Source organism: Bos grunniens, chromosome 12 (genome assembly GCF_055505025.1).
Source record: "Bos grunniens cultivar Pamir isolate PY7600 chromosome 12, Bosgru_T2T1.0, whole genome shotgun sequence".
Classification (NCBI taxonomy): Eukaryota; Metazoa; Chordata; class Mammalia; order Artiodactyla; family Bovidae; genus Bos; species Bos grunniens.
The window spans coordinates 35940218-35954582 of record NC_141176.1 but is presented as its reverse complement, the minus strand read 5'-3'; the positions used below and the strand labels follow the sequence as shown (position 1 = coordinate 35954582).

At 39.9% G+C, this 14365-nt stretch overlaps 1 protein-coding gene across 8 annotated transcripts in view; it reads right to left on the bottom strand.

The window, feature by feature from the left end:
* Window positions 1-14365, bottom strand: part of XPO4 (exportin 4) — a 92589-nt gene that overhangs the window by 67470 nt on the left and 10754 nt on the right. For 2 of the 8 annotated variants that reach the window (XM_086329758.1, XM_086329766.1), the window contains exons 2-3: window positions 6738-6843; window positions 1405-1546 (exon numbers count right to left, since the gene is read on the bottom strand). In XM_086329758.1, the coding sequence (XP_086185884.1) occupies window positions 1405-1546; window positions 6738-6843 (248 nt within the window). Of the gene's footprint in view, window positions 1-1404; window positions 1547-1654; window positions 1825-5140; window positions 5330-6737; window positions 6844-8810; window positions 8830-9716; window positions 9817-14365 lie in introns of those variants that run through there. The other 6 variants (XM_086329762.1, XM_086329763.1, XM_086329759.1 and 3 more) reach the window with 6 other exon arrangements.

The following is a 14365-nucleotide window of genomic DNA, read 5'->3' as shown; positions in this document are numbered from 1 at the left end:
TCTAAAATAGCCCCTGAACTCACTGGAATTATTATGGTGAGATGATTTTGGATAACACAAGAGGTGACACGCACACACAACTGAAATCTGCCAAGCTGAAAGGCGGGGTGAGTGGGCATGTACGGGCAGGGAGGTGGAGACCCGTGATAAATGAGCAGCTCCAGGTTGGGGTGGGGGCCGTCTGTGTGTGTATATGGCGTGAGGGGGTGGACTGTGACATATGAGAGACTTCAGGGCAAGTTGACAGCAACATCCAAAAGGGTTCATTAAACAACAAATTTAAAGGAAGAAAAACAGCATGAAGGAGAAGAGAAAGGTCTGTAATAGGAGCGAGTTTTCCTTATGCTGTTAAAACTGAAACAAATAAGCCACACCCTCACTTGGAGACAAGCACCTTTGCTCATCCCTGGAACATGTTATCCTTCCAACCTGTGATACTAACAGGCTGAGTCACACTTGGGATTTTTCTCTTGTGCATTCTTCTACATGAAGCACTTACTAGCACTTTACTGAGTGCTAAGTACTGTGAACTCAGAGACTGCTAGTGAACCGAGCAGGAACAAAGCCACACAGAACACGGAGAAATATCTTTTAGGCTGTGTGCATCTCGGTCACCAAGACCAGCATCCTTAATCACCAGCAGTTCTCATTATGTAACAGTTCTTCATTGAGTGTGAAAATAAATATCTGTGCAAAAAAGTGTTCAACTGCACAAACTGCACACAATGTATGATGCCTGTCCTTAGGAGACTTGGTATTGAGGGGACTTAAAAAAAAAAAAAAAGATATACAGTAAATTAATTTCTCCCAAAACCTGTATGGCCAGTAGTTTTCCTCATTTGTTTCTAAACCATACAGGCAATGAATTCACACAATCTTTAAAATTTTTAAACAATACAATGTGTATAATATAAAAAGAAAACTCACTCTCACCCTATTCCTCAGACCTGACCCCTCTCCACAGGAAACTTAAAAAGAATGCGGTGCTTTCGGCTCTACAACCTTCTCAACACTGCCGTCTCTATGTACATGTTAATGGTGCCTGACTTCTCCCAACCCTCATGGCTACTCACCTATGTCTTATAATATACACCAAGAACCAAAAGAAGCACAAGTATAAAGGATTTTCGACCGAGTCAAAGATCAACTTTTATTTATAAATAAAATTCTGGAACTAAACAACAAAAAGCCCTAACATCCAAGCACAATCTATTCAAAGAAATGAAACCCAGCGTCACAAGCTTATAGTAAAAACATCTCCCATCATTAAGTTCCAAAACAACCTATAATCACATGTACGTAAATTTTTAAGATATGAACCCACACAGAGTTTAACCATAAACATCAGTGACTGAAAAGCAAAGGAAAACCCAGCCTAAAGATGAGCTGAGAGCAGGTACTCACTGAGGCCTCTGCAGGACGTAGGTCAGGAGGAAGGTGCGCAGGGACTCAATACTGGCCTTCTCCAGCAGAATCCACTCTCGGACCACAGCCTCCATGATGGCTGTGGCAGCTTGGAAGAGGACATAGTCCACTTTACTCGTTTCTGGGGAGGAAACCAGACACCATCTTTAAACAGCAGCCCACCTTCCCCTGCGCATTCTGCGTTTATTAATTTTAAAGAGAACTTTCAGACAAGGAAGGAGATGGTTACCTGTTCCTTTTTTATCCAGTGACCTTGCTCTAGCACCACAAAGAGGTTAGTTCCTCTCAGAAGACACCTCAGGCAGGTGGCAGCTAGTCACCGATCACAATTGTCACAAACTTTCCTCACCTCTCTTCAACTGTTACTTCCAAAGCATGAAGAACTAAAAAATAACACAGCTTTAACAAAAATAAAATAAAAATAGAAAGCAATCAGAAAACGTTCTAAGAGATTCTCACCCTGTGCAAAACAGAACTTTATATCTGCAGAGAATCTGACAAATGAGCCTCTGAACATTACTATCTGTGATGAGCCACGCTGTCAAGATATCTCAAGTTTGTTACGTAATTAAGCTTTGAGCAGGATGGCCCATCTCCAATAGCAAGTTCAGAAATGAGCACAATCACATTCAGGTTCTTTTCCTCAAAATGTTTAAAAAATAAAAAGGTCACATTTACACAAGGTGAGAAGTTCTTGTGAATTTTCTGATTGCAGTAGTGATCAAACTGAGTAAAATCCCAAAGCTACACTCAGAAAGATCCAGCTTTAATGAGCAAGTTACAGCATCTGCACTGAACCCGCTTCTGAGGGGAAACCAGACACCATCTTTAAACAGCAGCTCATCTTCCCCTGCGCATTCTGCGCTTATTCATTTTAAACAGAACTTTTAGACAAGGAAGGAGATGGTTACCTGTTCTTTTTTTACCCAGTGAACTAAAACTGAATCAGGAGAGTTAAAAAAAAAAAATAGAAAATTAACATACTGAAGAAACGCTTTACATTAATTTTCTATTTTTTTCTTTTATTCACCAACACCGCTATTATTGGTTTCCAAAGCAGCAGCATCAAAAGGGAGAGACAGTCAAAATGAAGTCAAGAAAAAGTAGAAATTTTCTGAAGCTCTACAAAATAACCATCATGTGCAACCCATACAGAGTCTGATCCAACTCCGGGTTTCTGCCAAGATCACTGCACAGGAGCGCCTGAGGCCCAAGAGACACTTGTAGGCACAGAACAGTACCTACAATGACTTCTCAGAAGAGCATGAAGACACGGGCAGGCACATCATTTTCTCCGCTTTTCAAGTGCAGACCATTTACAAATATTACACGTGATCTCGACACAATTTTCTATAGAAGTGTTCAAAGAAAGGTATGCCTACGTCAATTCCTATCATACTAGGCTACAGTGAGGGGGTTTTGAAAATATCAAAACTAGTAAGAGGAATCAATCTGGACCTTTTTTTTTTTATTAGTCCATGCCATTTTAACATGAATTCTAATCGAAATGGTAATCAGAACTCACAAAATTTTAGAAAACTTAAAATACAAGGAATAAAGCAATAGTGTCCAAAAATGTAAACCTATCCTAAAAAGATGCATTTAAAGTTCTAGTAGGAAAAAAAAAAGTGTTTTAGTCAAAGAGGACTTGAAACAGAAACCAGTGCTATTTATTTAGCTCACTAAGGAGAAATACGGTACTGCCTCATAAAAGTAATTCAAATCATTTACTATAAACCTCTTCTTAAAACGATGGTTATTTGCCTATCTGCACTTTTCACTGCAATGTAAAGTTTTTAAGGACCTGCAATCCTTAACCACGGATTTGAACAGGGAAGCAATATTGTAGGGACTCACAGAATTTTAGAAACAGAACCCTGCAGAGATCCCCTAATCTGATACCTGCATGTCACAGCTGAAGAAGCTGTCGCACCGAGAGACAGAGGAGACTGAGGCCCGCGTGGATGGCCCTGTCTGTTGGGTGATGTGTGCCTGCCCTGAAAGCAGGTGCCAGGAGGCCCGGCAGGCACTCCTGCTTCTCATGACCACTGAACATGCTCCTGTCTAACTGTGCTTACAGTCTAGCCTTTTTCTTCCCTGTCCCCTTGTTTGCAACTGTAAGGAGACAATTACAGATAAATGACATACAGAAGTTTTCAAGAGAACTCTTTTCCTTAGGTAGCTGTTTGGTATCAAATGAAGATCTCTGTACTACTATTCCTGTAAGAAAATGTCTCTAAGAAAGGAGGAATCTGAAAAAAAAAAAAAGAAAGAAAGTCAGATTCCAGATTTAAAAGTAGTTTTCCTAACTTAATAAAAAGTTCCTTCTCATAAACACTGCCGTTGGCCTTCCTAAACTGCACTTAAACCTAACAGAACATGCAGAAGACGGCAGCCAGAACTCTGCAAGCCTGCCGGCAGCAGGTGAGGCCTTCGCACACACAGGAGCCTCCGTCTTGCTCTCCGCTGAGATGCTCAAAACTGCAAGGTCCCTGTGCAGAGCTCCCGGCTCAGCAGGAATCACTAACACTCTCAAGGGTGACTTCCCACTGACTAGGACACTGTCTGAAAAATGACAAGTTAATTTAAGCCACCTTAGCAGGAAGCTTTTACTTCCTACCACAGTAACTCTCTCCAATAACAATTACATAAATAAAATTCAGGTGCATCTTGTCGGCCATCTGAAACCAGACACAGACAGGAAGACTAAAGAGAGAGCGAAACTGAGGGCCGGGAGCACCAGCACTGCCTTCCGGCATCCAGAAAGTGCACTGCCCTCCCCGCTGGGGCTGCTGCCCAAAGCAAAGGCCACGTAAGCCTCATGGTGACACACGCACACTAACAGTAGTAAGGCTCGGATTTGCTCTCTCTCAGATGTCTCTGAGATGAAAAACGAGAGAAATCTTCTCCTGGAGAGCTCCAAAAGTGCGTGACCCACTCAGGTCTGGGGGAGATTTCTTCAACAAGAGCAGAACGCACAGGTTTCCCGAAGGAACATCTGACCCTACAAAACTAGTAAATTCCTAAGTGCCAAAGACTTCTGAGGCAAAAAAGTCAGAAAGTGCCCTTCTAACAAAACGCAGAAGCATGCAACATGCACACAAGTGCACACACACAGAAAAGAGCAAAGAAATTAAAGCTACAATGAAAACAAAAGCTTAAGACGAGAAAGAAATGAGGAAAAATAAGAAATAACAAAACTTAAGTAAGAAGAGAGAAAGAAGAATTTTAAAAGGCCAGAAAAAGGAAGCATCCAAGAGAAAGCCTCCCCTTCATCAGAACCTATCACCCAGACACTCCACACAAGTGACCTATATCCCGAAACAAGAACGTGAAACCCTGGATTGCGATCGACTGCCACGTGCGTGAGAAGTCTTCTCAGAGGAACTAACGTTTCTGGGCTGGTGGCAACTGGGTAAGGAGTTAAGCTTTCCGTGAAGTTCAGACGTCAACATTAATGTAACACCGGGCTTTGCAGTACATTAATGATTATGCTTGTAACACATGCACCCAACTTTTAAATAGTTATGTCTCAAAACCCAAAATGCTTTCAGTAGCGTGGCCAGAACTAGCAATACTATTCTTTCGAAATTTCTGTCAGGAAAACAAAAGTATTCTAAAACAAGCTCAAGTCATGACAAAGCAATAGTTCTTCATAAAATATACATACTCTAAAAAGGAAAGAGTGGTAAACAAATACACTCTAATAACATACTTATCACTGAGGCCGGTATTTCCCAGCCAGTACAGAATGATAACCGAGTCATGGCCGGAAGTCGGATGAGACACCACGGGGACCTGCTAACACAGTTAGGCCGAAACCTCGAAAGCCAGGCTTGGATCACCTGAGCTTTTCTCCCTCCACTGACACTGACAGCTTCAAGGCCCTAAGGATGAAGAAGCAAGGCTCCCTTCAACTCTTAATGATCTTCAGTTTTGCTTCTTTTAATTTAATACTGAGTTAAATATTCTCCACATGGTAACAAGTTTTCTTAGTGTCAGAAACAAATTCAACCAAGTATAAAAATTGACTACTCAAAAAAAACAAAAAAAACAAAAACCTGCCTCATTTAGAATTAAAGGTGAGTATTAGACTGCTTCTCTAACTTAAGCTCTAACTCCTGGAGGGGACAGAGCCGCCTTTACCACAGCTGCCAGCTCCGCACAGAGCGCTTTTCAAAGGCTGTCTGACATGTGGTCACGTGGCAATGACCTTCACCTGACCTCTCGCCAAGTGCTTTCCCTTGTTGCTATATCTGCGCCTCACTACAACTTAACACGGTCAAGTCCATTTAAGGAAATGGCATCATTATGCCCATTTCACAGATGGAAAAGGCTCCGAGGGGCAATGAGACTTCCTGAGCTGCTTCCGGGCTGCAGGTACCCCGGCGCCCAGCCCTTCCACTGAAGGCCCTGACCCGGAAAGCACTGCGCACAGAGACCGACTGTGGGCTATTTCCCAGAGTGCTGGGGGCTAGCGGATTAGCCTTCCTAAAGCACAAGAACACAAGGTAGATTTTTCAGCTCCTAACACTCAACTAACCAATTCTGTAGTCATGGACACCTCAAACAGGCTTCCTTTCAGAGCCCCCAATAGGGATTACAAAAAATGATTCCAAATAAGAAAAAGAGCCAACAAAAATCAGGTCATAAAATAACTAAACAATGAAATCTCTCTTATAATAATTGAAAAATATCTAAGCGGCAAAGAGAATGCCATTTTTGAACAAGTTATAACTGCTGTTATTACTTTTAAAGGAAAGAGATCACTCTCTACGTATGTCAGATATAAGGTACAAACAAAACATTTTTTACAAGAGTAAAAAACTCAGTGTTTCATTTTATGACATACAATGAAGAACTCACACAGAACTGACTAATATTCACTACATGAGCTGAGTACAAACTATTATATATGGTTTTTAAAAAACTGAAAAAAACAACTAAAAGAAACTGTAGAAATCTCCAAAAATAATCTTAACTTTAAAACACTGGGATGAATTACAGTGCATTTCCTGTAAGTGATATCATACTTGAAAACAATAGAAAAAACATTAGATTTTCCTCCCACCATTATAAGCCTTGATATTATGGCCAATAATAAAACAACTTATTGAGTGCGAAACTTAAAGAAGGAAAATCCAAAGCAAAACCAAAGTTTTCTCTCTGGCCTTATGGAATATCTTTAAAGTCACTCCAGTGGAGTGACTAATGGAAAATTTAACTGTACAAACCTGCTTATTTTTAAATGAATTCAAACATCTAAAGTTCAAGATAGAAAAATTAGGTATTTTTAAAGTAAACACACTTACCCAAAATATGCTTGCAAACTGCAAACGGTGATTTTGACTTCCTAAATGATAAGAATATATGCTCAGCATGCTGGCGCTGCTCAGTGTTAACCATGGAAGGTGGTGCCTTGAGAGTTAAACACAAACACAGAGCACACTTGTTTAATAAGGAGGCTTCAACAACAGCAATCCTTTTACCCACAACAAGAGAAAATATTTTTACTTTTGGAGACAACAGGAGGACAAATTCTTGCTTAGGAACTACAGTATTAAACATTATAATAAACACCTAAAATACATCTTCAAGAAAACAGAAGAAACTCCTGGCAAGGTTTCGATCAAGTTGCCTAACATTTTAGAAAGGTAGATACTTATTTTACATTTTTTGGTAAACTTTTTAAAAAACATAGCTAATAGTATCTTTTATTCCCAAATATACCATTCCATTTAAAGTGATGAAGTTCAAATCACTTCTAATAGGCACAGGTGAAACTGAATCCAAAGTTACTAAAACTTGATTTCTAAAAATGATCTTTTAAGATAGTCTGCTCAGGTCTTCAAGTTCCATTTTGTTCTAACAATATTTCTTTCAAAGACAGTATCTTCTGAACCAGCCTGACCTAAAACATACATTCCCATTCCACGGTTCGGTTATCTCTGACTTCACTGAGACCCATCTGAAGCTTAGAAGGAGAGACTGGCTTGTACAGCATACAGATTAAAATATCATATTCCTCAATTAGGGGAGTGGGGGAGGTGGCAAGAAAATAAACCTCTGTTGCTATAACCAATATACATTGGGGAAATCACTTCAAGTGTATTCAAAGACCTAGGAAGATGAAAAACATTTTGCCAGATACATTAAATCAATACTCAATATAAAGTCTATCAACTATGCAACATTAGTCACTCTATTTTCAGTTAAAATAGTTTTTAAAAATCCAAGAAAAGTCAACTAACTTTGATTCTCTTGCCTAAAGGAATTCTAATTAGCTAAAGCTAGTTCAGACTACTATTCCTAATGATATAGCACCCTCTACAGCTCTCCAGGTAAAAATGAAAACATTTCCACTAAAAAACTATGGTAATTAGAGAACAAGGATTATGCTGTACAGCAAAGGGAATTACAGCCCTTATCTTGTAATAACCTACAATGGAGTATAATCTACAAAAACACTGACTATACTGTACACCTAAACCAACACTGTAAATCATCTATGTATCAGTCTTTTTAAAAGAACTGTGTTACATTCAGTTCTGTTTTGTTTTTCCCCCTAATTTTGGCTGCACCAGGTTTCAATTGCAGCACTCAGGATGTTCAGTTACAGCAGGTGAACTCTTAGTTGCAGCACGCAGGATCTTAGTTTCAACCAGGGATCAAACTCGCATCCCCTAAATTGGAACCACAGAGTCTTAGCCACTGAACCATCAGGGAAGTCCCCTTGAATATTTTTAAAAGCTTTATTAATAAAATATTGTGAACAGCTAACTATGCTAAACATAAATTTTTTTCATTTGCAAATTCTTCATTCCACCATTTTCCCTAATTCAAGGAGTTCACTGTGCTTTCACAAGACCCTTCATCTGCTGACTATGACCTGAATACACAGCATGCTGAACACTACCACCACCTGCTATACTGTTTACGAATACAAGTTCTACAAACAAAACAGCTCCCAAAGTTAATGATCCCGGGACAGCCTAATATCATACACTTAACAAGATACAAGTCTGAATACAATTTTAATATAACATAAAAAATGAATTCCATTTTTAAGTTCAAATGATGAAGTATAAACTAAAAGCTTATATTAACCACCTGGTTGAACATTATCACACAAACAATAAAATCATCAAGTCAATATGTTAAGGTACAAGATGGTATTCACTTTAATTTCTCAAAACTAAACTTTCAAATTCTTTCTCCTTGAAAATGAGTTTTTAACGGTTTCCAAATAACAAGTTATTATAAAGTCGTGAGAAACTGCTTTGTCTTAAAAAAAAAAAAAAAAATCCCCAGTGCCGGAAGATTCAATAGGCTGGGAGTCAAAACCAAACACACGCATCTCCCCAAGACCCCCAGGCAGCTCTGACCTAGAACGCCCTCCTCTTCAGAAGGTCACCCTTCACAGCTGCTTCAGTCCCGTCCCTCTTTACCAGCCTCTCCTGACCTTCCCCTAGATGGAGCACAAGAGACGTCTCTACCCGACCTGGCACCACCAACACGTGTGAGCCCCCAGTACCCACACGTGGGAAGCCTCCATCACCCGACTCATCACAAGGTACTGCAGGTATTCGCTGCCCTCTTTCCTTTCTCTACTGTTTCTGTGACACCAGAGCCCTCCTTTCACTCATCTCTAAATTCCGAGAGCCAAGCCCATGCACAAGGGAGAGGTGGGAACAGCACTGACACTTTCTGAGTGTGGAGCAGGCAGCACAGTTTCACTAGACAGGTAGACAGGGATATAGTCTTTCTGCTTACAACAGGTCAACTCTCTTAAAAATCCCTTACAGCCATCAGAAAGACCTGGTTTCTAATTATTTATCTGTGCAGCACAGCAGTTGGGAAGCCTTGGACAAGGACCCCTCTCTGGTCCCCCCATCTAATGATGCTAAGGAATACACCTTATAATTGCTAAGAGAACTGTGGTTAAAAACATGCTTATGGATCTCCCAAAATCAACCTACAGTAATTAAACCTTTTTGAGACTTAAACTGGAATTGTATTATCTCAGAATATGACAAGGTGACCCAGACACATCGAAGAAAAGACAAACAGTCAAAATAATTTGGAAAAGGGGAGCTTTAGAGACTTATGCTAAATGAAATAAGTCAGACAGAGAAAAGCAAATACGTTATGGTCTCACTTACACGTGGAACAAAAAACAAGAACAAAATGCAAAACCCTAAGCATAAGATACAGAAAACAGAAATTGGTGGCTATCAGAAGCAGAAGCGGGGAGTGGTCAAAATGAATGAAAGTGGTTAAAAGGTACAAACTTTCAGTTCCAAAACAACTAAGCCCTGGGGGTGTAAAGCACTGCCTGGAGACTCCAACAACCGTTCTGTTGGCTGTTTAGTCACTAAGCCAGTGTGACTCTGTAATTCTAAAGTCTGCAGCCGCCAGGCTCCTATTCCATGGGATTTCTCAAACAGGAATACTGGAGTGGATTGCCATTTCCTTCTCCAAGGGATCTTCCCGACCCAGGGATCATGCCCAGGTCTCCTGCATTAGTAGGAGATTCTTTACCGCTGAGCCACCTGGGAAGCCCACAATTAATTATACTGAACTGCTTATCTGAATATTGCTGAGAGAACAGATCTTAAAAGTTCTCATCACACACACACACAAATTATAAAAATATTTGGCGATGGATGTCAACCAGACTTATTATGGTGGTCATTTATCAATATATACAAATCATTATGTCATACATTTGAAACTAATATAACTTGGGTGGGGTTTTTTTGGCTATTTTTTGTTTGTTTTGTCTTTGGCCTCGTGACATGCAGCATCTTAGTTCCTGACCAGGGATCAAACCCTCACCCGATGCACTAGAAGCACAGAGTCTTAACCACTGGACTGCCAGGGAAATCCCTGAAACTAACATAGTGTTAAATGTCAATTACACCTCAGACAAAAAGTAAATCACACTTGAGGCTCAAAAAAATAGCCATTTAAAAACATGCAGAAAAAGAATGATAAGAAGGGAGTCGTATCCAACCACATATAAATACTTAAAATAATAATTTAAGTGTCAACCCTTCAGTTCAGTTCAGTTGCTCAGTCGTGTCCGACTCTTTGTGACCCCATGAATTGCAGCACGCCAGGCCTCCCTGTCCATCACCAACTCCCGGAGTTCACTCAGACTCACGTCCATCTGGTCAGTGATACCATCCAGCCATCTCATCCTCTGTCGTCCCCTTCTCCTCCTGCCCCCAATCCCTCTCAGCATCAGAGTCTTTCCAATGAGTCAACTCTTCCCAGGAGGTGGCCAAAGTATTGGAGTTTATCAGTCCTTCCAAAGAACACCCAGGACCAACTTCCTTTAGAATGGACTGGTTGGATCTCCTTGCAATCCAAGGGACTCTCAAGAGTCTTCTCCAACACCACAGTTCAAAAGCATCAATTTTTCGGTGCTCAGCTTTCTTCAAATCCAACTCTCACATCCATACATGACCATTGGAAAAACCATGGCCTTGACTAGATGGACCTTTGTTGGCAAAGTAATGTCTCTGCTTTTGAATATGCTGTCTAGGTTGGTCATAACTTTCCTTCCAAGGAGTAAGCGTCTTTTAATTTCATGGCTGCAGTCACCATCTGCAGTGATTTTGGAGCCCCAAAAAATAAAGTCTGACACTGTTTCCACCTCCAACACTTAAGGCATAATAATAATTTAAAACACAGTAAAAGAGCAGGAAAAAACAAACAATGGAATAGAGAGAATTCCCAGAAACTCATGAGATGTAACAAATTAGTGAAGACTAAACTTTACAATAAAAGGCACTAGAACGTTGGCTATTTATAAGCAAAAATGTAAGATTAGCTCTCTACCCATTTATACACATAGTACTAAATTCTAGGTGAAAAATGAAAAGCAAAACTTTAAAAAAACTTTTAACAAGACACAGGAAAATACCAGGGTAAGGCAAGACTTTTTAAATAAATAAAAGGCACAATTTTTTAAAACAATTCAATTATATTAAAATAACTTCCTAAACATTAACCATAAGTAAAAGATGATTAGAAGACAATAACTGCACTGCATGTAATTAACAAAGGATTAATCATAAAAACCCCACAAAAGAAAGGACAACACGGAGCATGACCGGCAGCTCCTCCTCTTCAGTTCCAGAGCTCAGGCACTGTCATTGGTGCTTCCTGTTACATGCGGCCAAATCCAATCTCAGCAGAAAAATAGCCAATGGACAGACAACTCACAGAGTAGAAGGAAAACTGCTCAATAAACAAGGGGACGTACTCAATCTCAATGGGAACCTCAGAAATGCATGGTGAAACAATGAGCTGTCTCTGAATGGTTGACAGAAGTCTAGTACAAAAACAAGAGCCTGGAGAGCTCAGGGTACAGCAGACAGTTATAAACTGCTGGTAATCTAAAATGGGCCATTCACTTGAAATTCACAATTCTGTAGAGTAAGTTCTTAAGAACAGCAAGGTGTGCACCAGTCCACTTCTAGGCATTTATTCCTAGAGAACCTCTCCCCTACACTGAGACATTCCTATAGGACTATTTATTAACAACAATGACATTCCCACCAATGGGGAATACATACAGTACCACCAATAGAATGGTTTGTAAGAGCTATGTTTACCAAGGAGATAAACTCTGAAAGTTATTCTGAAGAAGCAAATGATGAGACATATACAATATATCATTTATGTAAAAACAATTTTAACTCAATATACTATATTATTTACCTTTGTAGGCAAAATGTACAAACACGGAAAGGAAACAACTTTAAAATCGTGGTTATCTTTGTGGATGAAGAAGCAGGGTCTGAAGAATGGTATCTCAAGGAAATCCAAAGGGGCCTGAATCACATCTGTGATTTTTTTAAGACTGTAAGCAAAATGGCTGTTAACATGTTACCCAAGGAGACAGGTACAGGGGTATGATTTATATTGTTCTATGTGCTTTCCCACTTATTTAACATGTCCTTTTTTTAAATGAGTGGGCATTCAATCCTGATAGTAATGATGACCAGATACCTTGAACAACTCTTTTGCTAAAACCAAATTAAAATAGTGAATAAAACATTTCTTTAAAATTGTAATATACTGCTGCGCTTACAGGAAATCAAGGAATCCTCAGAAGTGAGAAAGGAAGCAAAAGCAGGGATCCAAAGATGACATGACAGCATGTTCTCATGGATCCACCCTGGAGACACGTACGAACCCTGAGTGACCTCAAGCTCCATCTGGATAGCTGCCCAAGGTGTAGCAGACAGGAGAGACAGCCAGGGCCCTCCTGAGACAGGGACACACTCCACAGAAAGCTAGCATCCTCCGGACAAGGGTAAACTTTAAAAAATAAATGGGGAGGAGGAGGAAGGAAAAGAGGGAGAAGCTTGCCAGTCTGGCCCCCAGTGGTGGATGAAGGAGGGAAAATGACTCCAGACAGCTGACAACCAGAAGCAGGTCCACAGACAGGTTTCTTGTTCCATTTCAACAGGACCCACGAGGTCCAGAAACTTTTACCTAAGAAACATGAAGTAGTCCTGTGCTCAGCCATTAGAGTAACACACTGAATACCAGCTTTGGAGCTTACCATAAACACTTCCAGAGCTGATACTGGAATTCTAAACATATGAAGACACAAGCCTCCCTAAGTTTGCAGAACAGCAAATCAAAGGATCAAACTAGCAACACTCACAGATACTGGAAATGCCAGAAATGTAATATAAAATGTTTGAAATAAAAATTTAAAACGTATGAAGCAGATGTCATAAAAAATAAAAACCTTTGTACATCAAATGATATTAACGGAGATAATGGCAATTCAGAGAATGGGAGAAATTGAGAAAATTATTGAATATTACAAGTCACATATCTATAAGGGATTAATAGCCAGAATCTATAAAGAACTGTTACAACATCAGCTAAAAATAAAAAACAATTTTAAAATGGGCAAAGGAAGGGACCTCTCTGTCCGTCCAGTGGTTAACACTCCTTGCTCCTTATACGGGTTTGATCCCTGCTTGGGGAACAAAGATCTTGCACTCCACACAGCATGGCCAAAAAAGGGAGGGGAGGGGGGGCAAAAAAACTTGAATACATGTTTCTCCAAAGAAGATAATACACAAATGGCCAAAAGGCACTTGATAAAGTCTCAAGATCACTAATCTGGGAAACATGTCAACATTGCAATGATATAGCACTTCATGAAACACAACAAAGCAAAAATAAAAAAAACAGAAAATGTTGGCAAGGATGTAAAGAAACTGGAGCCCTTGTCCACTGCTGGAGCGAATGTAAAATTGTGCCAGGTTAAAACAATACAGAGCCACCATGGAAGACAGCGGCAGTTTCTCAAAAAATTACATACACTATACAAGACAGCATTCCACCTCCAGGTATACATTCAAAAGAACTGAAAGCATGACTCAGAAAGATTGTATACCAATGTTTCATAGCAGCACTATTCAAAATGGCCAAAAGGGAGAAACAACCAAGTGTCCACTGACGGACGAATGGATAAATAATATATCCACAGGATGGGATATACTCAGTTTTATAAAAGAATGAAATTCTGGCACATAACGTGGATGAATCTCAAAAACCTTATGCTAAGTGAAATAAGACAGCCACAAAAAGACAAATATTTTATCATTCCACACATATGAAGTACCTAAAATAGTTGAATTCATGGAGAAAGAAAGTAGAATAGTGGGTACCAGGAGCTGGGGGACGGGGAGAATGTGGAGTTACTGTTTATAGTGGAACCAGTTTCACTTTGGGAAGATGAAAAATTCTGGACATACTGATGATGGTTGCACAACAATGTGAAAGTACTCAAAATGGAAAAATTTATGTTATATTTTACCATATTTTTTTAAAAAATACAAGAAGGAAGATAACACAACAGAGCCTTCCCAGGTGGTGCTAATGGTAAAGAACTCGCCTGCCA